At 42.1% G+C, this 26,887-nt stretch overlaps 1 protein-coding gene across 1 annotated transcript; it reads left to right on the top strand.

The window, feature by feature from the left end:
• The first annotated feature begins 330 nt into the window (after window positions 1-330).
• Window positions 331-21,718, top strand: isoc1 (isochorismatase domain containing 1). Its single transcript, XM_048528374.2, has 5 exons — window positions 331-603; window positions 7,813-7,932; window positions 15,880-16,083; window positions 18,346-18,462; window positions 21,215-21,718. Exons 1-5 carry the CDS (start codon window positions 355-357, stop codon window positions 21,359-21,361), a joined length of 837 nt encoding a protein of 278 aa, XP_048384331.1. The 5' UTR covers window positions 331-354; the 3' UTR covers window positions 21,362-21,718.
• Window positions 21,719-26,887: the final 5,169 nt, after the last annotated feature.

Below are 26,887 nucleotides of genomic sequence, written 5' to 3'. Positions count from 1 at the left end.
TTTAATACCGGGCCAGGTTGGAGGCGGCAATGCAGAAGCGGGGAGCTCCACAGGAAGAGTAGGAGGGGCTAGAGGGCGGCACCTGGCAGACGGGGGCGGAGTTAGGAGAACGCTGGCGGGGGATAGGTTGTTGGGCGGGGTTGACACTCAGGGGGCAGGGCTTTGGGCGGGGCCGGTGCCGAGATCTGGGAGCAGGGGCAGAGGAACGGGACTGGCGAAAGTTGCTGGATGGAAGGCGCTAAGGGGGCGTGGCCGTGATCGGGGCGGGGCCAGAATGACGGGCATGGAGGAGGTTGCTGCGCGTGGTCGTTGCTGAGGGGGCGGGGCTGGGGGACGCGGTGACGGAGCGGCAAGATGGCCGAGTGTGGTGTGCCGGTCCTGTTCTCCTTCTCAAGTTTCTCCCGGGCCAGCTCGGTACCGGCCGGCTCCGGTCATGAGGTACTCATACAGAAGTTCCTCAGTCTTTACGGCGGCCTGATTGGAGTCCATCGCAAGTTCATCATCCAGTTGGAGTCACCCGAATGGGGCGAGTACATCGACCTGCCCAAGGGCTTCGTCGTCAACGAGAGGTGTAAGCTGCGGCTGGTGTCTCTGCAAGTGCCGGTGAGTGCGGCCCCGGACACCCTCACTCCTCCCAACCCGTTCTCCACCCCCACCCCCCTCCGTGTTCTCCACCCCCACCCCCCTCCGTGTTCTCCACCCCCACCCCCCTCCGTGTTCTCCACCCCCACCCCCCTCCGTGTTCTCCACCCCCTCGACTATATACCATAACCCCTCCATTCTAGCCCCAGCCTAAACCCCCCAATAATCCCTGCACTGTATCCTCACCCTAAACTCCCCACTAAACCCCTCCATTGTATCCCCACCCTAAACCCCATAAACCCCCCCGACTGAATCCCCGCTATCACCACCTCAATAACCGCCCCACAATAACCGCCCCACTATAACCCCCCCGATAACCTCCCCACTGTATTCCCAACCTAAACCCCCAATAACTCCCCCCACTGTATACCCACCCTAAACCCCATAAACCCCCCCCACTGAATCCCCACTATAACCCCCTCAATAACCCCCCCAATGTATTTCCTGCAAACCCCTCAATAACCCCCCCACTGTAAACCCCCAATAACCCACCCACTGTTTCCCCACCCTAAACCCCCAATAATGCCCCCCACTGTGTCCCTGCCCTCAACCCCCAATAACCCCCCCACTGTGTCCCCACCCTCAACCCCCAATCACTCCCCCACTGTGTCCCCACCCTCAACCCCCAATCACTCCCCCCACTGTCCCCCCCTCAACTCCCAATCACTCCCCCCACTGTCCCCCCCTCAACTCCCAATCATTCCCCCCACTGTCCCCCCCTCAACTCCCAATCATTCCCCCCACTATCCCCCCCTCAACCCCCAATCATTCCCCCCACTGTGTCCCCCCAACCCCCAATCACTCCCCCCCCCAACCCTCAATCACTCCCCCCCCAACCCTCAATCACTCCCCCCCCAACCCTCAATCACTCCCCCCCAACCCTCAATCACTCCCCCCCTCAACCCCCAATCACTCCCCCCCCTCAACCCCCAATCACTCCCCCCCCTCAACCCCCAATCACTCCCCCCCCTCAACCCCCAATCACTCCCCCCCCCCTCAACCCCCAATCACTCCCCCCCCCTCAACCCCCAATCACTCCCCCCCCCTCAACCCCCAATCACTCCCCCCCCCTCAACCCCCAATCACTCCCCCCCCCTCAACCCCCAATCACTCCCCCCCCCTCAACCCCCAATCACTCCCCCCCCCCCTCAACCCCCAATCACTCCCCCCCCTCAACCCCCAATCACTCCCCCCCTCAACCCCCAATCACTCCCCCCCTCAACCCCCAATCACTCCCCCCCTCAACCCCCAATCACTCACCCCCCCCAATCACTCACCCCCCCCAACCCCCAATCACTCAACCCCCCTCAACCACTCACCCCCCAACCCTCAATCACTCCCCCCCACCCCCCTCAACCCCCAATCACTCCCGCCCCCACTGTGGCACCCCCTCAACCACCAATAACTCCCTGTCTCGCCCCCCCCCCCTCTCCCCCCCCCCCCCCCCCACTGCGCCTCCCCCCCCCCGCCCCCACTGTGTCCCCTCTTCCGGCCCCCACTGTGCCCCCCCCTTTGGCCCCCACTGTGCCCCCTCGCTCCCCCCCCCGGCCCCCACTGTGCCCCCTCGCTCCGGCCCCCACTGTGTCCCCTGGCGCCCCCCCCCCGGCCCCCACTGTGTCTACCTCGGCCCCCCCATCGTGACCCCACCCTAATCCCCCCCATAGCTACCCCCCCCACTGTGACCCCACACGCTAAGACTCCCCCAACACCCCACCCTAACCACCCCTGCTGTATCCCCACCCTCCCCAACCAGCCTCCAGTCATCACTGTGTCTCCATCCCCTGACCGTATCCAACCCTTCACTTTATCCCTGTCTGTGCTGTATATGTAGGGGAAGTGGTGAAGAACAGGGTCTGCAATTATTTGCAGAGATAATTCTAGCTGTTTTCGGAAGATGCTGTTCACACTCACTCATGCTCTTATTATCAGTTGATTGTTTTCAAAACAATCTCTGTACAGCTGTATAAATGTGAGATTTGCTGCTGTAATTTGCAGTGCTCAACTGAATGATATTTCTGTTTTGTTTTAAATTACTGGCAGTAACATTTTTGCTTGTTAAACCATTGATTAAAAATTTGTGAAAAATATCTATTTTATAATTGCATTGTTAAATAAGTTTTAATTCATTCACTTTGGTTTTACTTATTAATAGTGTAGTTCTAATGTGATCATTTTTACAGATAAAATCTGCAATAGACTTTATTCCAGAGAGTGTTCATTCTCCTGGACCTTCTGTCTATAGTCTGGGCAGACTGTAGGTGTCTGCCTTATAACCAAGTTCAATTTCATCGGTTGTCCATAGTGCTTTGAGAAATTCCCAGTCCAGTTGTAAAATTAACTCACGGATTTCCACTGCTCAGGAGTGTTGACATTATGCTTCTGTTTAAACTTTTACATACGGCATCCTGCTTCATTAAAATTATTTTTAAAATATAATTTGGATATAGATATACCTACACGAAACCTTGCAAATGTGAACTGGGCTTCAGTATTAAAATATGTATCAAGGTGACAAGCTCATACGTCTTGTTCAGTAATGAGAACGTAGTTTCCTCCTATATCAGTATATTAGCGATGACAGTAATAAGGATAAAATTGCCATCACACATGGCAGAAGATTCTGTAATGTGTAGTTGTTGCATCAGAGGGTGAAGAAAGGACCTACTGCAGATTTTCAACCAGTATGTGAAGGATGAATAGAGAAGTTAATGAAGAAACAAGGAAGACACATGTCAAAGAAGTAGCAAATCACATAGAAAACAGTGCCCAGAGTGAAGAAGTTCATGTGGTCAGAGAGACTTTTAGAGCACTGCGTTCAATCCTGGTCTCCCTGAATGGGCCAAATGCTGGCGAATGGGACTAGATTAATTTAGGATATCTGGTTGGCATGAACGAGTTGGACTGAAGGGTCTGCTTCCATGCTGTACAACTCTATACGTGATTTCTAAAATATTGTTGTTCAGTCAAACTGCTGATAAAATTTCATGGGTAAATAACCGTCTGTTGAATTTCAAAACCATATACCATATCTTATTTTGTAAAGTTAGAATGTCAAATACATATGCACACAATAAAGAAAGGAATTATTCATGTTTATTTAACCTTTTAAATATCTTTGTTCTACTGTTTTTCATTTACAGAATTTGCAATTCATTAGCTCCAGGGCTTTAGGAAATCTCATCATTTCAGAGGATCATCGACAGATGTTGAATATTAGTCAACAATGACCCAGTTACACACTTCAGAAACCTTGTAAGCTGACTTTGGGATAGTCAAATTTGAAGCTGCAAGGAAGAGAGTTGCTGATTTGTGACCAGTGTGATCAGAAAGCTAGCAGTTGAGCCAACATTAATGCAACAAGATCTGGACAGCATTCATACTTGGACTGATAAGTGGCAAGTAACATTCAGACCACAAGTAATTACTTATCTCTCCTATTGACCTTGAAAGATATTACTTCTACTGAAAGCCCCATCATCAATGTCTTTTGGGTTACCATTGACCAGAAATGTAATTGGACCAGCAAAATAAATACTGTAGCAACAGGAGCATGTCAGAGGCTAGGAATTCCGCAACAAATACTCACTTTCTGACTGCCCAAAGCCTGTCCAGTATCAACAGATCAGAAGTTGAGAGTGATAGGATACTTTCCACTTGCTTAAATGAATACAACTTCAAAAACTTGAGAAGCCTGGCAGCACCCAAGACAAAGCAGACCATTTGATTGGTATCACATTCTCGCCCTCAACCACTGGCACACAGTTTCAGCAGTATACTACTTACAAGACGTATTTGAACAACTGGCCAAGCCTCCTTCAGCAACACCTTCCAATTCTATGACTCTACCACATTGAAGTGCAAGGACAGCAGATGCAGGGGATCACCAACTGCTACAAATTCCCTTCCTGGTCATGCACCATCCTGACATGGAACTGTATCGTTGTCCTGTTGACATTACTCCATTGTAACCCAGGAACTCCTCAACATCACTCTGTGGGGTACCTACCCCAGATTAATTGTAGTATTTCAAGAAGGTGGTTGAAAACACCTCTTTTTGAAAAAAAATTGGAAATAGGTAACAAGATACTGCCATGCTAGGGATGTGTGTATCTCTAAGAAGTATAAAAAAGAATTCTCCTTCAGTCGTGTTTAAGCATGTTGTTCCATTGTTTGGAGTGATAGCGTGTCGCATATTGCCATTAAATGATGAGTTGCATCTCTGTATTGCCCTTGTCTTGTTCTCAGGTGATGATACAGTGAATGACTAGCAGGTCCACTCTTAGTGTTCTCATTTTGCCATATTCGGTGTAGTTTGCATGGCATACTTCAGTTTGGTTTCAACGGAACATCCTGTCACAGATGTAAAGATATCCACTGTTTTAAGAATGCAACACGAGCTCTGTGAAAGTGCTTTATTGTCTTTCGAGATGATGTCCTAGCACCAGAGAATAAGATGTTTAATCGTCATCTGTGGGGACTTGAATTAATGACTCTGCTAATTCACTTTGGTTTCTTTCAGCAGCTGCAGCATTTATGCACTGCGTGCAGGTGAAGGAGAACTTTCTAAAATTTGACTTAAGGAAATCATAATTATAGACAGACAGTATGTAATAAGGATCTTTGTAACTAAACATTTTGTTAATTATTACAATTCTCTTCATCTTTAAAATTTGAATTTTGGAAAAAGATAGAACATAGAACAATACAGCGCAGAACAGGTCTCTTGGCCCTCTGTTGCGCTGAGCTATGAACTAATCTAAGCCCATCCCCCTACACTATCCCAGCATCCATGTGCTTGCACTGATTAAATGCCCCTAATGTGGTTGAGTTAACTACATTGGCAGGCAGGGTGTTCCATGCCCTTACCACTCTGAGTAAAGAACCTGCCTCTGACATCTGTCATAAATCTATCACCCCTCAATTTGTAGCTGTGCCCCCTTGTACAAGCTGAAGTCATCATCCTCGGAAAAGACACTCACTGTCCACCCTATCTAATCCTCTGATCATCTTGTATGTCTCTATTAATTCCCCTCTTAGTGTTCTCCAATGAGAACAGACCCAAGCCCCTCAGCCTTTCTTCATAGGGCCTGCGCTCCAGACCAGGCAACATACTGGTAAATGTTCTCTGCACCTTTTCCAATGCTTCCACATCCGTCCTGTAATGGGGTGACCTGAACTGCACGCAGTATTCCAAATGAGGCCTCACTAGCGTTTTGTACAGTTGCAGCATAATACATGATGCAAAAGATACATGATACATAGAACATTACAGCACAGTACAGGCCCTTCGGCACTCGATGTTGTGCCGACCTATCATTCCAATCTCAAGCCCATCTAACCTACACTATTCCATGTGCGTCCATATGCTTATCCAATGACGACTTAAATGTACCTAAAGTTGGTGAATCTACTACCTTTGCAGGTAAAGCGTTCCATTCCCTTACTGAGTAAAGAAACTACCTCTGACATCTGTCCTATATCTTTCACCCCTCAATTTAAAGCTATGTTCCCTCGTGCTCGCCGTCACCATCCCAGGAAAAAGGCTCTCCCTATCCACCCTGCCTAACCCTCTGATTATTTTATATGTTTCAATTAAGTCACCTCTCGACCACCTTCTCTCTAATGAAAACAGCCTCAAGTCCCTCGGCCTTTCCTCGTAAGACCTTCCCTCCATACATGGCATATTGAGACTGTACTGGTTTTCTCGCCCAGCATCTTAATGATCTTGTGATTTTTCATAATTACAAGAATTGTTTCCTTTTGGGGGTAAAATATGTAATCTTTCTACATCGATAATCTAAAATATTTAAGTTGCATCACACTACATGCATTGGATAATTATTGTAGCTTCCCACCTTTACTTTTTTGTCTGTAGGTTTTTTAATTCACGCATGGTATGTGGGTGTCGCTGGCTGGGCCAGCATTTATTGCCTGTCCCGAGTGGTTGACAGTATGGTGCAGTTCATAATTGTCCATGTCTCCCTGTAGCCAGTAATTGCTGACATATATTAGTTATGCTACAGCAGAATGTTGCCCCAATGCAGACTAACTATGTTTTTGAGTCTGCCTATTCATTAGTTATGATTTTTTAATTGGAATACCATACTTTTTTATAGATTAATAGTTATGAATGGATACAACTGGTTTCTTACTGCTTAAACATGTTTAATTTGAAACCAACGTTAAGTGAAGTAGCTTTAGACCAGAATATTTGGCTTATTGGTATTTAGATCTACATAATTCTCTATCACAGTGCTTTCCAGCCCAGCCATCCAGATGTAAAATCTGTCATTTGTTTTGTGTACTTTACCAAATAGTATTTTAAAATTCAAATGTTGAATTTATACAAAATCAAAATAGGGAGTTTTTTTCATACACATGATCATTAGGTATGCTTCTTTTCACAATGTAATCATGGCTTATTGTTTTTAATATCCTGAGAAATAGGCCAGAAAAAATACTGAATTTTTTTTCAGATATTTGTTTTATATTGGAACTACATCACTAAAACAGCTGCATAGATTTTCTCGAAAATGTGAAGGAAAAGGTGATTTTTTTTTGTCTCATCTGTGGGTAGGGTAACCAAATTAACTGGGAACCAATTCTGTAGAAGAATCCTACAAGACTCCAAATGTCATCTGTCTCTGTCTATCCCCTCTTCCTTCCTTCCTCCCTCTACAGATGATGCCAGACCTGCTGAGTTTCTACAGCATTCAGTTTGTTTCAGACTTCAATCATCTGCAGTATTTGCTTCTTTTGTTTTTAGATCAGGTGGCTCTGTCAAAAAAAGTTAAAGAAACAGATCAATGATGTCATGACACAGCAGGGATGCTTTATGTAATGAACTGGTCCCATTATTGTCAGATTTTCATATGTTTGAGGGGTACGGCTGTAAGCGTTGATCTGGAAAAGTCATATGTGGATCTTGTAAATTGCAAGCGAAATGTTTCCAATGATGAATAGTAAGCTTTTAAATACATTGGGCATGCGATGTCTGCGACATTGCACATATGTTCACTGTCCTGAGCTAATAGTCTGATTCTGTACATTGACTACTATAAACAGCATTTCCATCACCCAACCTATTGTATGTCTAATATTTGTTACTTTGATCACAAAAAAATGAAATGACCCATTGTGACAAATACTTTTTTGTCTTTATTTAACCAGATTACTTCGCTTGGAAACCTAGTGACTTCCAGTACTGTGTTTTTCTGTTGTGACATGCAGGAAAGGTTCAGGCCTGCAATCAAGTATTTTGGAGACATCATAAGTGTGGGCCAAAGGCTGGTGAGTTTTCTTAAGTTTTTATTCATTCTGAAATGTGATCCAGCTCTGCTGCATTTTTACACAAAATTTGTGTTTTTTGTTCAAATTTTTCTTCATGCTCTCTCTAGCAATGTGAAACAATAAAAGTTAAACATTGTTTTAAATAGGTTTAAATGATTTTTATTTCCCTAATGTTGGCCATTGAGAACAGATTTTTATTCAAGATTTTCCTGATCACTTATCTGTGGGCAAACTGGCTAGTGTAAATTCTATAACAGCAACTACAGTTCAAGAGAAGTTTTGTCAGCTGTGGAAGGGGTGGGAACATTGGAGTGGGGCTGGACTATTGCATTATTCAATGAGAGATTGTTCGATTTGTAATACTCATGAGAGTTTGATAACCAAAGACCCCCTCAGAATTGGATTTTTACGGTCCATCGACTGCTTCAGCATGGGAAGAGAACCATTGATTGGTCTTGTCCAAGTTAGCTTTCTGCAAGTACAGCTCAGTTGGACCCCTTCCCTTGCCTTTTCCCTGTGGCTTTGTAGTTGATTTTATTTGATAATTATACAGTCCTCTTTGAAAGCCGCAAGTGAATTTGTATGCACCATTCTCAGCCACTGCATTCCAGTATGTGAAAATGTTCACACAAAATTTCTCCCTATCTCACTCTGTATTAGTCTTTCATGATTTTGAACATCTCTATCACATCTCCTGTCAATCTTCCTCTAAGGAGGAGTGCCCCAGCTTCTCCATTCTTTTGAGACCTTTGAAGTCTCTCATCCCTGGAACTACCCTTGCAAATTTTTCCTGCAGCCTCTGGAATAGCTTCTCATCCTTCCTGAAGTGCACTTGGATGCAATACTCCGATTCAGGTCACACTGATATTCTGTAGAGATTACTTAAAATTATTTTCTTTTGTATCCTTAGGCCATTATTTGTAAAGTCTGGAACCTCGTGTGTCTAAATGAATTGCTTTCTCAATTTGTCTCATCACCTTTTCCGATTTACACACAATGCCTAACCAAATGCTTCCTCTGAAGTATATCATGTAACATTCATTAAATTTCTTTCAATACACATTGCTCATTCTATTGTTTGTCTGTGTCCTTGAAGTTTATTGCAATCCAATTCCTATTTCACAATACTTCGAAGTATTATGTCATCTAAAATATTTGTATGAATGACACAGTTGTAACTCTCGGTCATTAATTAGATCAAGGAAGCAGTGGTCCAAGCCTGGGAACCCCACAATGTACCTTTCTTAATTCCAGGAATGATTACTCACTGCTGTTTCCTATCGTTCAAAGAACTTTGTAAACATGATGCCACTGTCCCTTTTATTCCATATTCTTCAACTTTGCTGGTATGTTGCACTTTATCAATGCCTTTTTTGGAAGTTTATGTATAACCATATCAAATACATTACCATTGTTAATCTGCATAGTTGAGCATCAAAAGTGAATTCCAGGGTTGTAATATTTACTGTGTTGAAATGTTTTCACTCATCTTTTAGATTGTGTCCCTGTCATAAACTCGACAATGAGTGGAAGCAGTTTCTCTCAATCAATCCTTGTAACCTCAAGCTTTTCCATTTTTAATATTTTTTATCCCAACTTTTTTCCCCTTGGATATTTTATAGTTTAGTCAAATCATCCCTGGAGTTTCTAAGTTCTCCGGTATACAACTAAGCTTTGCGTAATCTTTTCTTGAAATTTAACTCTTGAAGTCCGGGCATCAGAATGTTAAATATACACTGTAGTCCTGCAGGACTTGTTATAAATGTTACACAGAATTACTTGTCAGTACGCTATGTGTGATGTATCAAGGGCTTTGTGTAGCTCAAGTATACATTCTAACTCCTTGATTTCCAGCCATTAATATTACAAAGACCAGCATGTTTTAAACTCTTGATGTATTTCCTATACCGATTGTAGATTTTTTTAGTGATCGAGGTACCTAGACTGCTAGTCCTGAGATCATAAATGGTGCTATCTAAGTGCTGGTTTTTTATTTCCTGTTACTCTGACATATAACTAATATTGTCTTTATGGATTTTTTAGCACAGTTTGAAAAGAAGACTATTTATGTATTACCAGAATTATATCTTTTTAAAATTTTTTTATAAACTCTTGTGCTAAGGATTTTTATGTCCAGTGGTGCCATTGTAGTATTCCTACAAACATGTACGGTTTTAGACAGCCTTTTACCATTTATATGTTTCCTTTGTATGACTATATCAAAGATATCATATGATATGGTTTACTTTGAAAACATAAATTCATTTAAGTATAGGAGGTGTTGTGATCTCTGTCCTTTTAATTACGAGCAGGAATGGAAATTGTTTTTTTTTAAATTGAGTTGGCCTGAATGTTTGAGGATTATACCTTGTGGCTGGTGCAGTTCTGCTGTACTAACCTAGATTTTATGAATAGGTAGGTTCTCCCATCAGGATTAACGGATAGAGATCTGTTAAATCTGCACCACTGCCAGTTTAACGTAAGATAGAGAAGCAGAATTAGGTCATTCAGCCCATTGAATCTGCTCCTCCATTCAATCATGGCTGATATTTTTCTCAATCCCATCTCCTGCCTTTGCCCCATAGCCCTTGCTCCCATTACTAGTCAAACACCAATCTAACCCAAAAACACTCAATGACTTTGCCTCCACAGCTTTTAGTGGCAATGACCTCCTCAGAGTCATCACCATCTGAGTGAATGAGTTCCTATTCATCTCATTTCTAAGGGGTAGCCCTTCACTCTGAGGCTGTGCTCTCAGTCCTAGTCTCGTCCATTAGCGGAAGTATCTTCTCCATGTTCATTCTGTCCAGGCCTTTTAGTATTCAGTAAGTTTCAATGAGATTCTCCCCCAACCTTCTATACTCCGAGTACAGACCAAGAGACCACAACCACTCCTCATATTACAAGCCTTTCAACCCCAGGATCATTCTTGTGAACCTCCTCTGGACCCCCTGCAAGGCCAACACATCCATCCTTAAATAGGGACCCAGAACTGCTCACAATAATGCAAAAACAATCTCACAAGAGCTTTAGAGATAACAGGACCTGCGGATGCTGGAGAATCTGAGATAACAAGGTGTAGAGCTGGATGAACACAGCAGGCCAAGCAGGGAGGCTGATGTTTCAGACCTAGACCCTTCTTCAGCCTCGGCAGTACATCTCTCCTCTTGCATTTTGAAATGAATGTGACTATTACATTTGACTTCCTAACTGTCAAATGAACCTCCTTTATTCTTTTATTCATTCTCGGGATGATGGTGTTGCTGGCTATGCAGCATTTACTGCCTATCCCACTTGCCCAGATGGCAGTTGAGAGTCAACCACATTGCTGTGGGCTTGAAGCCACATTTAGGCCAGACCAGGTAAGGATGACAGTTTCTTTCCCCAAAGGACATAGTGAACCAGGTGTTTTTTTTTTCCTGACAACCAACAATGAATTCACAGTCATCATTAGACTGTAAATTCCAGATATTTATTGAATTCAAATTCCACCATCTGTTGCAGAATTTGAACCCAGGTCCCCAGAACTTTACCTGGGTCTCTGGATTAACAATCCAGCGATAATACCACGAGGCCATCATCTTCCCTCAGTCACCTGCATGTTAACCATAAGGGAATCTTGAACTAGGACTTCGAAGGTGTAATGTGCTTCGGATTTCTGCAAGCTTTCACCATTTAGAAATAGTCTGTAATCTCTCTACTGAAGTGCATAACCTCATACTTTCTCACATTGTATTCCATCAGCCACTTCTTTGCCGAGTTTCCTAGTCTGACCAAGTCTTCCTGCAGCCTCCCCGCTTCGTCAACACTACCTGTCCCTCCATCTATCTGTGTCATTGCACGCTGAGCAACAATGCCGTCAGTTCCTTCAACCAGATTTTGAAAGCATGATGTAATTGTGCTTCCAATACTGACCCCTGCAGAAGTCCACTAGTCACCGGTTGCCATCCTGAAAAAGACCCCTTTATCCTCACATTCTGCCTTCTGCCAGTCAGCCAATTCTCTGTCCAGGCCAGTACCTTGCCCCGAACATCATGGGCTCTTATTTAGCAGCCTCCTATGTGGCACCTTGTGAAATGCCTTCTAGAAATCAAAATAGATCACGTCCACTAACTTTCTTTTATCTAACTTGCTCATTTCCACTTCAAAGAATTTGAACAGATTTGTCAGCCATGATGACCCCTTAACAAAGCTGTGCTGACTCAGCTGTAGTTCCAAATACTCCATGATCTCACCCTTAATAACGGATCTGAAAATCTTACCAATGACAGAGGTCAGGCTAACAGGCCAATATTTCCTGCCTTCTGCTTCCCTCTCTTCTCAAACGGGTGTTGCATTAGCCATTTTTCAGTCCTTTGGCACCCTATCTCCAGAGATTCCTGAAAGGTCACTACCAATACCTCCACAATCTCCTCGGCTATCTCCTTCTGAATCTTGGGATATAGTCCATCAAGTCAAGTGATTTTATGCACATTCAGGCCTATTGACTTCCCTGGTACCTTCTGTTCAGTGTTGGCCACTACTCACCTCTGCTCCCAACTCTCTCAAGGTTCTGATATGACGTGAAATTTTTCCCAGAAACTGAAGTGACTCAGGAGTTTGCTGAGTAGCTCATACAATAATATACTTGGGACATTTTATTATGATGCATCGTGTGCGATTTATTACTATTTAAACCAGCATTTTGCTGATTCGTAATCTTGCTTGTATAACATGCAAATCCAGAAATATTGGAGAAGGGATTTTTCCAGTCCAGTTCAAACATTTATAGTTTGTTATTTTAAGGCTGCTTCTGTAGATGCAGAAGACTTCCTGTGACTAGAGATGCATGAGGCAGACAAACAAGCTCTTACGTTTGTATTCCATAGCTTTGCTTTTACTGAAACAGATCACTAACCTGAAGCTATTGTTTGAGGGAAACTACAGTCTGTGTCAATTTTGCCTGACCAGGAATTTCCATTTTACTCTTGCTGCCGTGTTAATGTTGGAAAAATTTGTAGGTTGACAATCAAGCTGTTTGGCAGCAAATTTAGTGCACCTTCCATGACCCAGGGCTTTTTGTCAAGAGGCAAGGTTACTATCTGTTGTACTATTAAACTTCCTATTTATCTCCATTTTCCTTACATCCACTCGTGTCTTCAGGGGCTGCTGTGTTAGCAATTATTAGACTGCTTTTCACGTGGTTTTGATATGTTGGCTATTTAATAAGCATACAGGGTATAGACTTCATAAATAACATCATAGAACATCAAAGCAAGAAAGTTTTGCTAAACACTTTGTTTTTAGAATATTGATTTATATTTCTTGACAGAAATTGTAAAATTAGTCTTTTTTTTCCTGTCGTCATTTCTGCGAGTTGGGCCATAGACTTCCATTGGATTATTCCGTGTTCATGGGTAAATTACTGGAGTCAGTTGCTGTTGCTTTCTGTTGATAGCTGACCGGAAGGCTACTGTTCTTGCCATATATTGGAAAGGGTCTTGAGGCTGATGCTTAACTTGTTAGACCACGTTACAAGTATCCCCTCGACAACAAGCCCTGGCCTCAAACCAAAGCTGATAGGTCAAAGGTGTGATGCTACCTGGATGCCATGACGACCTACAAAATTAGTTGCTATTAGAAACTCTTAAATCTCATATAACAAGGGAATAATTTGTTGAAAAGCCTTTTCACTCTAGTTGTTTTGCTAGAAAAATAAAACCCTCATCAATTTAATGAATTTTGGTTGCTTGCAGCCTGGAGTGTCTTCAGTAATGCATGCAATGGAGAAACATTGAAATTGCTTACTGTCTTTCTGAATTGTTTTGTTTGTTTTAGAGGGGCATTATTTAAATACCGACAGTTTCACTGACATTACTACCCCAAAACTCCCAACAAATAGCAGAATCCTGAATGCTGTGGTCTTGAGATATTAATAGATTTGTACATTGTGCTGAATTGTTCTGTTCATTGCTACTTCATCTGTAGAAGTTAATACAGAGTCTCTGTAGTTTCCATGATACTGAGACTGCAATATATGTATAGGATTTTGATGTCTTCAGTAATGAATTTACAGTACACAGGCCATTAGACCCATCGTGTCCGTACCTGCTCCTGAAACAGCTACCCGGCTAGTCCCATTCTCTGGCTCTATCTCTGTAGCCCTCTAAATTCATTCCTTTCAAATATGTATCCAGCTCTCTTTTGAAACCTCCTATGGAATCTGCCTCCACTACTCCCAGGCAGCACATTCCAAATCCTAACAACTCTGAATAAAGAAGCTTCTCCTCATCTCACTCCTGGCTCTCTTCCTAACAGTCTTGAAATTGTGATGCATAGTTACTGACATACCAACCAATGGAAAACAGAATTTCATCCTTTATCCTGTCAAAAAGTCGTTCATAATTTTGAACACCTGAATAATGTCACCTTTTGATTTTCTCTGCTCCAAGGACAATAAGCCCAATCTCTGTAATTTTTTTTATACCTGAAACCCCTCGTTCCTGGCACCATCCTATTAAATCTCCTTAAGACTCTCACTAGGGCTCTTCCTTAAACAAGGTGCCCAGAACTGACCACAGTATCCCAAATGTGGTCTGATCAACGATATGTAGATGTGCAGCGTCACTTCCTTGCTTTTATACCCTGTGCCTCTATTTATAAACCCAAGGATCCTATAAGCCTTTTTAACAACTGTTTCCATTTGCCTGGACACCTTCAGAGAATCATACAGTTGAATCCCAAGGTTCCTCTGCCCTGTGCTCCCCTCTAAGTTGTACCATTGAGTCAGAACTGATACATCTCTGCAGCGGGTCAGGGAAGTACCACCCCATGTTGATTTTTGTAAAATTATTCACTCAGGGATGTGGGCAGGCTGACTTTGCTAGCACTTATTGTCCATCCCTTTTTGCCTTGGACTTATGGCATGGAAAGAGTGCAGAGGAGATTTACTAGGATGTTGCCTGGTATGGAGGGAAGGTCTGATGAGGAAAGGCTGAGGGACTTGAGGCTGTTTTCATTAGAGAGAAGAAGGTTGAGAGGTGACTTAATTGAGACATATAAAATAATCAGAGGGTTAGATAGGGTGGATAGGGAGAGCCTTTTTCCTTGGATGGTGACGGAGAGCACGAGGGGGCATAGCTTTAAATTGAGGGGTGAAAGATATAGGACCGATGTCAGAGGTAGTTTCTTTACTCAGAGAGTAGTAAGGGAATGGAACGCTTTACCTGCAAAGGTAGTAGATTCGCCAACTTTAGGTACATTTAAGTCGTCATTGGATAAGCATATGGACGTACGTGGAATAGTGTAGGTTAGATGGGCTTGAGATTGGTATGACAGGTCGGCACAACATGGAGGGCCGAAGGGCCTGTACTGTGCTGTTATGTTCTAGTTCTGTGTTTATTCTAGCAAAATGCAGTACTTCAAGTTTTTCTGCATTGACTTTCATCTGCCAGGTATCTGTCCATTTAGCCAACTTGTCTCTCTTTCAGAAATCACTCAATGTCATCCTCACAGTTCATGCTTCTCCCTAGCTTAGTATCATCTGCAAATTTAGAGATTTTGCCTTCAACATCCATCTTCAAATCATGTACTTAAATCAGTAAGTGCGAGGATCCCAACACTGCACTGTGGGTATCACTACTGTCAACTGATCTCCAATCTGAGAAGTGCCCGTACCAGCCCTCTGTTTTCTATCTTTCAGTGAACTTCTAAATCCATGCTGCTAAGGATCGTTTCTAACTTGTTAACTAACCTGCCTTATGACACTGTATCAAATGTTTTCTGAAAATTCAAATCTCCAACATCAGTAGCACTAACCTCATTCATTGTCTGTGTCCTCATGTCACCTTGTGAAAGACTGTATCAAATTTGATACAATGTGATATATAATGTTATTACTAATCTATATTCAAAAATAATGTTCCCTCCCTCTGCATTTTTAAAATATTATTTTGATCATGCCTCTAGGTTCAGGGTGCTCACATTTTGGGAATTCCTGTTATTGTCACTGAACAATATCCAAAAGGACTTGGGAGTACTGTAGCAGAAATTGATGTGACAACAGCCAAGATGGTTGTGCCTAAGACTAAATTTTCAATGGTTGTACCTGTTGTGGAAGATGCTCTGAATGAAATGCCTGGAGTTCAAAGTGTTGTGTTGTTCGGGGTTGAGGTATGTAAGTATTTTTTCTGTGAATGTTTAATTGTAATCCCCTTATTTCCAACATATTTTCTGTTTGCCACGATACATGATTACCTCTTTTTTTAAAAAAAAATCATTAATGGGAAGAGGGTATTGCTGGCTGGACCAGCGTCCGTCCCTAATTTCCCAGAGTTCTGTTAAGAGTCAACCACGTTGCTGTGGGCCTGGAGTCACATGTAGGCCAGACCAGGTAAGGATGGCAGTTTCCTTCCCTAAAGGGCATTAGCGAACCAGATGGGTTTATCCAACAACTGATGATTTCATGTTCATTATTATATTCTTGATCCCAGATTTTTATTGAATTCAAGTTCCACTGTCTGTCATGGCAGGTATCCAAATTGTGTACCCAGAACATTAGCTGAGTTTTTGGATTAACAGTCCAGTGATTACCTCCCCCTAAATTTGCTTTATGAAGTAAGCATTTTGCCTCTGCTACTTTTTGGTCTTGTGTGGATACAGTTAAGTGTATGTGTGCTTTGTAGATGAAATTGTTTCAGCCTTTGTCATCCAATTACCCTTTCCATAAGTAAACATGTATGAAAATTGTGTGAAGACAGTATTAAGTACAGCTGTAAAGCTTTTACAGCTGGACAGCTATCAGATTCCTGACTGAAGGGAAACTGGCACCAAGAGAACCACGTATGACCTAACTTTAATTTGGAAAGAAGAATGACAGCTAGACTGCACTTCTGAAGGAAAATGCTATTCCAGCGATACTTAATAAAAGCTTAAACTGCTAAATTTAAAGCATCCTAACATCAGATATGGTTAATATAATACAAGATATGTGAGACAACTAGTGTTGACATGGCCTACTGCATATGAGAGCTTTGATACTTGTGATCCTTGCTTCCTGCATTCCAGAGTAATACCTCTTGATTGTCACTGTTAGGGACTTCTCTTTAATAATAACGCAGACTAAATTTACTTTTTGTATTGAATTCATGGCTTTTTCTAATGTTTTGAGCATTGAGTTCTATGATTTTTTTCCACTTTTCTGTGACAATTGGTTTTGGACAAAATTGCCTCACTTTGTTGGATAACTTGGTGTCAGTTATGTATCAGTGATGATGAAGATAAAACCAACCCCATCTCAACCTTTTCCATTTCCTTTCATCAGGCTTCACACCTTTTCCAAGCTCATCTTGTCCATAAAGAATCATCTCCTCCTTCCTTGACTTACATTGCTATTAGACTGCTGGCTGCTCAGCTTAATTCCTGACCCCTGTGCTAGCTGACATTGTAAACGGTTTCCTTTCATCAGGTACAGTATCTTTTTCTTTCAAATAGCCATCATCACTCCTTTGTTTTTTAACAAAAACAATTCTTGACCTGTCTCCTCAAACTACTGCTTCAAATCCAGCTTGCAATTCCAAAATTCATTAACATGTCACCCACTAGCCACTAACCTACCCATCCTATCCAGTCCTTGTTCATCTACTTATGTAATTGTTTTTCCATGTCACAACATTTCTGACAGATCTAGTCAAAGTTGCGAATGACATTATTCTGTCAATTTTCTTTCTCATCATGCAATCTGCATTTAGTCAACCTATCCTCTCCCAACAACTGTCCTTCATCCAGCTCCGTTATCCTTGCATTTATTTATTGCCTTTAAATACAACTGTTTACTCAATATTTCAATGTGTTCCTTGCTAGTCTCCTGTCTACCACCTTTGTTAACCTCATTTTATCAAATACAGTCTTTTACGATAGTCTGTATGTGAACCTGACCCCTCTCTCTCTAAGCTATAATTATCAGAGTCATCAAATAGACCAACACTGGAGAATTCAGTGGCAGAGGACTTTGCAGCTTTCAGAAAACTTACAGATAAACCTGCTGTGTCTCGGCGTGGTCCTTCTACTATTTGAGCCTGCAGGACAATACCTAGGAACTGCCTTGCAGCTGCTCAATTAGACTTCAATAGCGCTTCTGCTCAGATCTGTCCTGTATTTATTTCAAGTAATGACTACAACATCCAAAGATGAAGGTTCTTTCAGAAACTGGTTTTCACAATTGAAAATAAATTCCAAGAATTATGTGCAGAAAATTTTGCCAGTTTTTTAAATTTGGCTTTAAATACAAAAAGAAATTTCTATGCAATGGTTAACTGTTCCTACTTAATGACCATCTAATAAATAGTTTTTCTACAATATATATCAACTGAGGTTTAAAACTGGTGTTAATTTCCTTTCTTTAACCCCAACCCCCTCCCTAAACTCCCAATATAGACTCATGTTTGCATACAGCAGACTGCACTGGATCTGATTGGAAGAGGCCTTGAAGTTCATATTGTCGCTGATGCAACTTCTTCAAGAAGTATGATGGACAGAATGTTTGCTTTGGAGGTAGGATTTTAAAAGCATATTTAAAACATGTAGTTTTAAGGAGACATTCTTATCAATATTTGAATATTAAAATGCACATTTTATTAGAGCTATTCATTTTGCACTCATGACAAATTGCAAGAAATAAAAGCAAGGAACAACTTTTTTAAGTTAGTTATCTTTTTAGTTAACTGACATTCATCATTAACTGGTGCATTCCCTGTGGAAATACGTATAGCAATCAGTGTCGATTTGCCAACCAGTCAGCACACACTCATCTCACGTAGTAAGGGGAAGCAAATTTGGCATTTTTACTTTGGCATTTCTAGCGAATTGTCCTGAAAAATGAAAAAAACTGTAGGTTTGAATGCCACTCCTTGGCAGCTCACCTTTGTGTTTTGCGGTATACCTCCATTCCCTTCTGTTCTTGTTGGAAGTTTCAAAATATGTCACCTTGTGTATCTAACGACCCCTTGTGCTTTGGTATTATTCTCTTCTTGAAAGCTAGACCGTGGTGTTCTGTCGTGGATGGTCTAAGCCATCTAAGCCAGAACTGTGCTGGGCCTGATGTCCTCATGGGTTGCATAATTAGGGAAGTAAAGAGCTTCGATTCAAATAATTGTGATGTTATCGAGCTTGGAAAAATGTAACACGTTAACGAATAGAGTCAAGGCAAGGGAGCAAAATGTAGATGTAGAATGAATGTTGGAGAATGACAGGAAATGCCAGAGGGGGCGAAAACATCTAAAAATACCAACAGCAAGACTAGATGCTTCAAAGGTATCAGTCACATAGAGAAAACGAAATGCTATGAATCTGGCATAGTACTGGTATTCACAGTAAATTGATCAATAGTATACATTGAAGTGAATGAAACTTATCTGATAGTCATTACGGAGAAGTGGCTGCAGATTGACAATGATTGAGGTCTAAGTGTTGAGGGATATATGACCATCAAGACTAGTAGAGATCTAGATAAAGCAGAGTAGTGGCATTCCTAGTCAAAGTTTGATTTGCTGCAGTGGAGAGGAATGACTTGTTGCAATTGTCATGTTGCAATTGTGTAAATTTTATTTCGGCCACAATTGGAATATTGTGTTTGCCACACTAGGAAGGATGTGGAAGCTTTGCAGAGTGTGTAACAGTGGTTTATCAGGATGTTGCTTGGATTGAAGTGTATTAGTTATAAGGAGATGTTGGACACACTTACATTGTTTGCTGGAGTGTCAGAGGCTGAGGGGTAACCTGATAGAAACATGTAAACTTGAGAGGCATATGTAGGCTAGAAGGTGGGAATCTTTTTCCCAGGAGGGAAATATAAAATACTAAGGGGTGTATAGGTTTAAGGTGAGAAGGGGGAAAGGTTAAAGGAAATGTGCAATAAAAGTTTTTTTTTAATGCATAGTGTGCTAAGTGTGTGGAACACACTGCCAAGAGAAATGGTAGAAGCAGATACAATAGCAAAGTTTAAGAGGCAGTTAGATAGCTACATGAATAGGCAGGGAAAAGGGAAATATGGACTGCGTGCAGGTATATGGGATTACTTTATGGTCAGAGCTGCCATGGTGAGCTGAAGGGCCTGTTCTTGGGCTGTACTACTGTTTTTATGTTCTCTTCAAAAATGAAAGCCTTGAAACCAGAACTGTAAGTAGTACTTACAAGTGAGAACTGCCCTGGATTTTGTACATATTGGACTGTTTTGAATTCTGTAACATTAGAAATAAATCTGAGTGCTTTGTTAGCATTTATACTGATGTTCTTTTTCTACCTGTGATGCTATTTCTAATGACTGTTCTCCTGTATTTCTTGATGCTTTTACTGCTGTAGCAGTGTCGGTATATTTAATGTCAGAGATGTAGGTAATATTTCTACTGCCCTCCCTAAACTTCACATTTTATTCATGTTAAAATTTATTTGCTGCATAATTGCCCAATGGGAACCTTCTCTAGTCCTGGTATGCTAAACCTTGTAAAGAGATGAAGGCTATTTTACATCATAACATGGGAGGTAACAACTGGGCTAGACTAATTAATGATTTAATAACTATCTTCTACACCACATTATCTTTAAACTTCAAAAATGAAAACTAGTATTGATTATAAATTTAGTCATTAGAAACCAAAGTAGCCTCACCTACTCTTAACACCATCGGCGTGTATAGGGATTAGATAAAGTTATGTTGCCATTGGCAAACAGGTGGAAATTTGATCACTGGAAGATTGAAAGCTAGTGCATTATTGAATTACAGGTATTTCTCCCATAACGCGATAGCTGCATTCTTGGGCCACCTTGCTATAGAAAGTTGCACTACAGAAAATTGCTATACCTGTACAGTAGAAAGCTTGCCTTATCCAAACAGTTTCCATTATTTATCAATTGTGTTACAGCCAATTTTCATTAACAAACCACGGGTTACAGCAGAAATAGTAATGTCATGTAGTATACTGAGTCACCCAGGACTGGAAAATTCCAAATGGGGTACAGTGTCTGTGCTGGCCCATCTGGTTGCAGCCTTGGCGGTGGTTTGACGGTTCAAGTTGGTCTCTAAGCTCTTGATCAGAAAACGAGGAGAAAACAATCAGTTTGTTCAGTGCCGCCAGCGTGTTGGCACAATTAAGGTATGGTTGTGGCTGTGATTTGTGAAATTACTCTGGCAAGACCTAACATATTCAGGAAAGGAGAGAAAATCAATTAGGGCGGGGAGAGGAGTTGTGAAGTTGTTCTTTCACGTTTGTCACCACTGAGCTGTATTGGAAATGTGTTTTTTTTGTAGCGCCTAGCCCGCACCGGAATTATAATTACCACCAGTGAAGCCATTCTCCTGCAATTGGTCGCTGACAAGGATCATCCTCATTTCAAGGAGATTCAAAATCTCATCAAAGCAAGTGCACCAGAATCTGGGCTCCTGTCCAAAGTCTAAACAAACAGAAGCATCAAAATTTCCCAGTGATGTTGTCTGGCAAACGAGTCATCTCATGGAATTTGAGGCACATTCAGTTTCAACAACCGACAAGCGCATTAGGCTTAAGTGCTTAAAATTGTTTGGGTACCAGTATGATCTTTTTGTAGTTTCATTTTGCTGTTTGACATGGTTGCAGGTTTTAAATGCTACAGATGCTATGTAATGGAGCGGCATTTCTGTAAGTGTTATCAACTGCCTATTTATTTGAGTGAAAAATAATTGTATTACAACCCCTGAAGTAAATTTTCTTGGTTTTGATTACTTGTGCTCTTTGTAAATGCAAATACATGTTCAATGGAATCACTTTTTTAATAAATCATTGCATTGAATTAAACTGCTTTGAAATGTATAATTAGTGCGCATTTTATACTATAAGTTACGTTTTTGGTATGTTTTGAAGGAAGTTGAACTTGCATGAATATCAGTCTAAAGCCTAGGACCCTAGTAGAAGTTAACTGCTGAATTCATTTAGTAAACTTAATTGGGAATAACTAAATTAAGATTATTACTGTGAGCTTACCAACTCCAAACCTCAAGATATTATTCCCCAATAGTATCTTTCCTTCCTGGTCTTGTACTCCCTTTCATCTGTCATCACATTAGATGATGTGTATGTCCACATGTTCTTCAAAGTGTCACAATGACAGCACCCACAAACTGGAGGAGCAACACCTCATATTCTACCTCAGGAGCTTACAGCCCAATGGCCTAAATATGGATTTCACCAGTTTTAAGATCACTTCATCCCACGCCCAAACCTCCCTCTCATCCCTACCTCCTTGACTTGACACAATTTGCCCATCCTCTCTCCCACCTGTCTGCCCCTCCCACCTCACTGTCCAATCCCCATCACTCCCTACCTGCACTCACCTATCACCATTTCACCTACCTTCCTCAGTCCCACCCCTCCTTTCTATTTATTTCCCAGCTCCCTTTCCCCTCCCCATTTCTGAGGAAGGGTTCTGACCTGAAACATCAACTTTCCTGCTTCCTGATGCTGCCTGGCCTGCTCTGTTCCTCCAGCTGCACACTGTGTTATCTCTGACTCCAGCATGTGAAGTTCATGCAATCTCTTTGCCATGGCTATTGATGTAGTCTTCGTACCAGACATCTTGCAATGCCCTATAATATGGCAATCTCCATCTGTCATGTAAGGCAGTCCTTCACTTGCCTGCCGTATAGAGTAAATGGTGTTTTGTTGTGCCCTTTATATGTTCTTTGTCAATTGCAAAAGTCTTTTTTTTCCAGGAGCGGTTACAGCATAACTAACCTAATTTCTTAAGGAAAATCCCAAAGCCTTTTATTCATATATAAAGAGCAAGAGTGTAACTAGAGAAAGGATTGGCCCACTGAAGGACAAAGAAGGAAGGTTACGCACTGAGTCAGTGAAAATGGGTGGCATTCTTTACGAGTACTTTGCATCGGTATTCACCCAGGAGAGGGACATGATGGATTTTGAGGTTAGGATTAGATGTTTGATTACTGTAGGTCAAGTCAGCATAAGGAGGGAGTAAGTGTTGGGTATCCTAAAAGGCATTAAGGTGGACAGGTCCCCAGGTCCGGATGGGATCTATCCCAGGTTAATGAGAGAAGCGAGAGAGGAAATAGCGAGGGCCTTAACACACATCTTTGCAACATCCTTAAACATGGGTGAGGTCCTAGAGGACTGGAGAATTGCTAATGTTGCCCCCTTGTTTAAGGACGGTAGCAAGGGTAATCCAGGTAATTATGGACTGGTGAGCCTGACGTCAGTGGTAGGGAAGCTGCTAGAAAAAATGCTGAGGGATAGGATCTATTTCCATTTGGAAGAAAATGGGCTTGTCAATGATAGACAACATGGTTTTGTGCAGGGAAGGTCATGTCTTACCAACTTAATAGAATTCTTTGAGGAGGTGACAAAGTTGATTGAGGGAAAGGCTGTAGATGTCATATATGTGGACTTCAGTAAGGCGTTTGATAAGGTTCCCCATGGCAGGCTGATGGAGAAAGCGAAGTAGCATGAGCTCCAGGGTACGCGAGCTAGATGGATTAAAAAACTGGCTAGGCAGCAGGAGACAATAGTAGTGGAAGGGGGTTTCTCAAATTGGAGACCTGTGACCAGTGGTGTTCTACAGGGATCTGTGCTGGGACCACTGTTGTTTGTGATATATGTAAATGATTTGGAGGAAGGTATGGGTGGTCTCATCAGCAAGTCTGCAGATGACACTAAGATTGGTGGAGTAGCAGATAGTGAAGGGGACTGTCAGAGATTACAGCAGAATATAGACCGATTGGAGAGTTGGGCAGATAAATGGCAGATGGAGTTCAATCTGGGCAAATGCGAGATGATGCATTTTGGAAGATCTAATTCAAGAGCAAACTATACAGTAAATGGAAAAGTCCTGGGAAAATTGATGAACAGAGAGATCTGGGTGTTCAGGCCCATTGTTCCCTGAAGGTGATAAAGCAGGCCTATAGAGTGGTCAAGAAGGCATATGGCATGCTTTCCTTCATCAGATGGGGTATTGAGTACAAGAGTTGGCAGGTCATGTTACAGTTGTATAAGACTTTGGTTCGGCCACATTTAGAGCATTGGGTACAGTTCTGGTTGCCACATTACCAAAGGATGTGGATGCTTTGGAGAGGGTGAGGAGGAGGTTCACCAGGATGTTGCCTGGTATGGACGGTGCTAGCTATGAAGAGAGGTTGAGTAGATTAGGATTTTTTTAATTGGAAAGACTGAGGTTGAGGGGGGGACCTGATTGAGGCCTACAAAATCATGAGTATAGACAAGGTGGATAGCAAGAAGCTTTTTCCCAGAGTGGGGGATTTAATTACTAGGGGTCATGAGTTCAAAGTGAGAGGTGGAAAGTTCTTTATGCAGAGTGTGGTGGGTGCCTGGAATGCGTTGCCAGTGGAGGTGGTAGATGCAGACACGTTAGTGTCTTTTAAGATGTATCTGGACAGGTACATGGATGGGTAGGGAGCAAAGGGATACAGACCCTTAGAAAATAGATGACAGGTTTAGACAGAGGATCTCGATCAGCATAGGCTTGGAGGGCCGAAGGGCCTGTTCCTGTGCTGTAATTTTCTTTGTTCTTTGCACTCACTCAAAGATAGTAAGAACTCCCAACGTTGGAGTCTGAAGAAGGATCCTGACCTGAAATGTCAGCTTTCCTGCTCCTCTGATGCTCCCTGGCCTGTTGTGTTCATCCAGCTCCACACTGTTAACCTCATAACTCAACCTCCAGATTCTGTCGCAGAATTTCTTTCAGTGTGCCTTTATGACCAACCTTCCTCGGGTTCTTTTAAGAAACAAAAATGATCTTGTACCTCAAGCTTCACTGGGGCTGACTTGCCCACTAGCCTTACCTAGCAGTGAGTAGAATATCCAAGGTCTCTGGTTGCTCATGTAGCAATTGAACTGTGCTCAGAAGGCAATTAAATAACCAACTAATAAGTCTCACTTTGCAAGAGTTTCACTGTTTTGGTTAAGAGATGTTTTCTCATCAATTGATCAGCAGTGTCATAGCACACTTCGGGAGCCTCTGGGACTTGAACCTCGGTGTCTGCGTTCAGAGGTAGGGACGTCACCATTATGTAACAAAAGCTCCTGGTAGATTTTTATATCAGTCTGTTCAGATGTGTTATGGAAAACCTTGAACAGGTGAATCTTGAACATAAGAACTTGTGGCAAGAGTTAGCAATTAACCGCATAGGCTGCTCTGCTGCCAAATATGATCATGGCCGATCACATCTTAGCCTCGACTCCACTTTCCTACATATTTTCCATGACCTTTGAAACAATTACTAATTTAAAATCTGCCTCCCTTCCTAAATTTTGTATCCCAACATCCATCACACCCTGGTGTAATGACTTCCATACATTCAGGTTCTTTTGAGAGAAGGAATTTCTCCTCATGTCTGTTTTAAATCTGTTACCCCATCTCCTGTTCTAGATTGCCCCACAAGGAAACATCCTTTACACATCCACTTTGTCTACCCCCTTTAGCACTTTTATACCTCAATTAGATCACCTTTCATTCTCCTGACCTCCAAAGTATATGCCTAAACTGCTCAATCTCTTCATAAGTAGACATTACATGTTGTGTACAATTGCAGCAACACTTTCCTACTTCTTTATTCCTTTAGTGATAAACACCAATTTGTCTTCCTTATTACCTGCTCAATCTGTATCCCAGTTTTCTGTGACTCATTTATGAAGACACGCAGATGCCTCTGCACCAAAGCACTCTGAAGTTTCTTGCCGTTTGGATAAAGCTTTCTATTCCCCCCATGAAACAAAATGTATAACCTCCTATTTATCCGCATTAAATCATTTGCCTAACCTATCCATATCCACCTGTAAGTTACTTATATCTTCATTGTAACTCACTTTACCACCAATGCAGCGTCATATGCAAATTTGGTCATAGTACCTTCTGTCTCTGCACATGAGTCATTAGAAATAGTTGGAGCCTGAGGACTGAACCCTGTGGCATCCCACCAGTTATCACTTGCCAACCAGAAAAAGACCTATTTATTATGAATCTTCTGTTGATTTGTCCCTTCTCCATCCCAGCAAATAAATTACACATAACCCCATGTAACCTTCCCTTGCATATTAATCTTTTGTTCATCAAATTATCAATTGGCTTCTGGATATCTAGGGACACTACTTCTACAGGTTCCCATTATCCACCTTGTTTGTTACATCTTCAAAAAAACTCTCAAAATTAGTCAAAAATAATTTACCCTTCACAAAACCATGCTGACTCTAATAGAATCCAGATCCTTTGGCTCAGGTTGAGTAACACTACTGCTGTGACACAAGACCCCTCTGTTTTGCCAAATGAATCTGTTCAGTGATGATGGTAGCCAGGAAAATATTGGTTTATATGCAGAAAATATGGCTGGGTGAGGGGATAAAAAGTAAATGATAAGTGGGCATAGTGTCCAAAGATTAAGAGGGGTTGGATAGACAAAGGAGTTGGTAACGATCTGGCCAGGGGGGTGAATAGCTGTTAACAGAGACTGTTAGTGGCTAATAGTAGATAGTGTGTAATGGTAGGTTATGTGATAACAAGGCCTAGTGTGTGGAGTAGGGCGCTAAGACAAGGGAGAGTTCAGGCCCTAAATTTACTGAATTCGATACTGAGTCCAGAAAGCTGTAGCGCCCCCAAGTGGTAAATAAAGTGTTGTTCGTCCAGCTTGTGCTGAGCTTCATTGGAACACTACAACGAGACAGAGACAGAGATGGAGATGTTGGCCATGGAGCAGGGTGCTGTGTTAAAGTGGCAGGCAACTGGAAGCTCAAGGTCAAAAACAAAGTTGCTGGAAAAGCTCTGCAGGTCTTCACCAGACCCAAAACGTTAACTGTTTTTATTTGGAAGCTCAAGGTCTTTTCTTGCGAGCACATAGTGAGCAGTGAATGCCATAGACCAGAATGTGGGAAGTGCAGATAAAGTGCTGCTTCACCTTGAAGGTATGTTTGGGCCCTTGGAT

The sequence above is a fragment of the Stegostoma tigrinum genome, chromosome 3 (assembly GCF_030684315.1).
Source record: "Stegostoma tigrinum isolate sSteTig4 chromosome 3, sSteTig4.hap1, whole genome shotgun sequence".
In the NCBI taxonomy this organism is placed as follows: domain Eukaryota; kingdom Metazoa; phylum Chordata; class Chondrichthyes; order Orectolobiformes; family Stegostomatidae; genus Stegostoma; species Stegostoma tigrinum.
The sequence above is the reverse complement of the archived record's forward strand: the minus strand, read 5'-3'. Positions and strand labels throughout refer to the sequence as shown.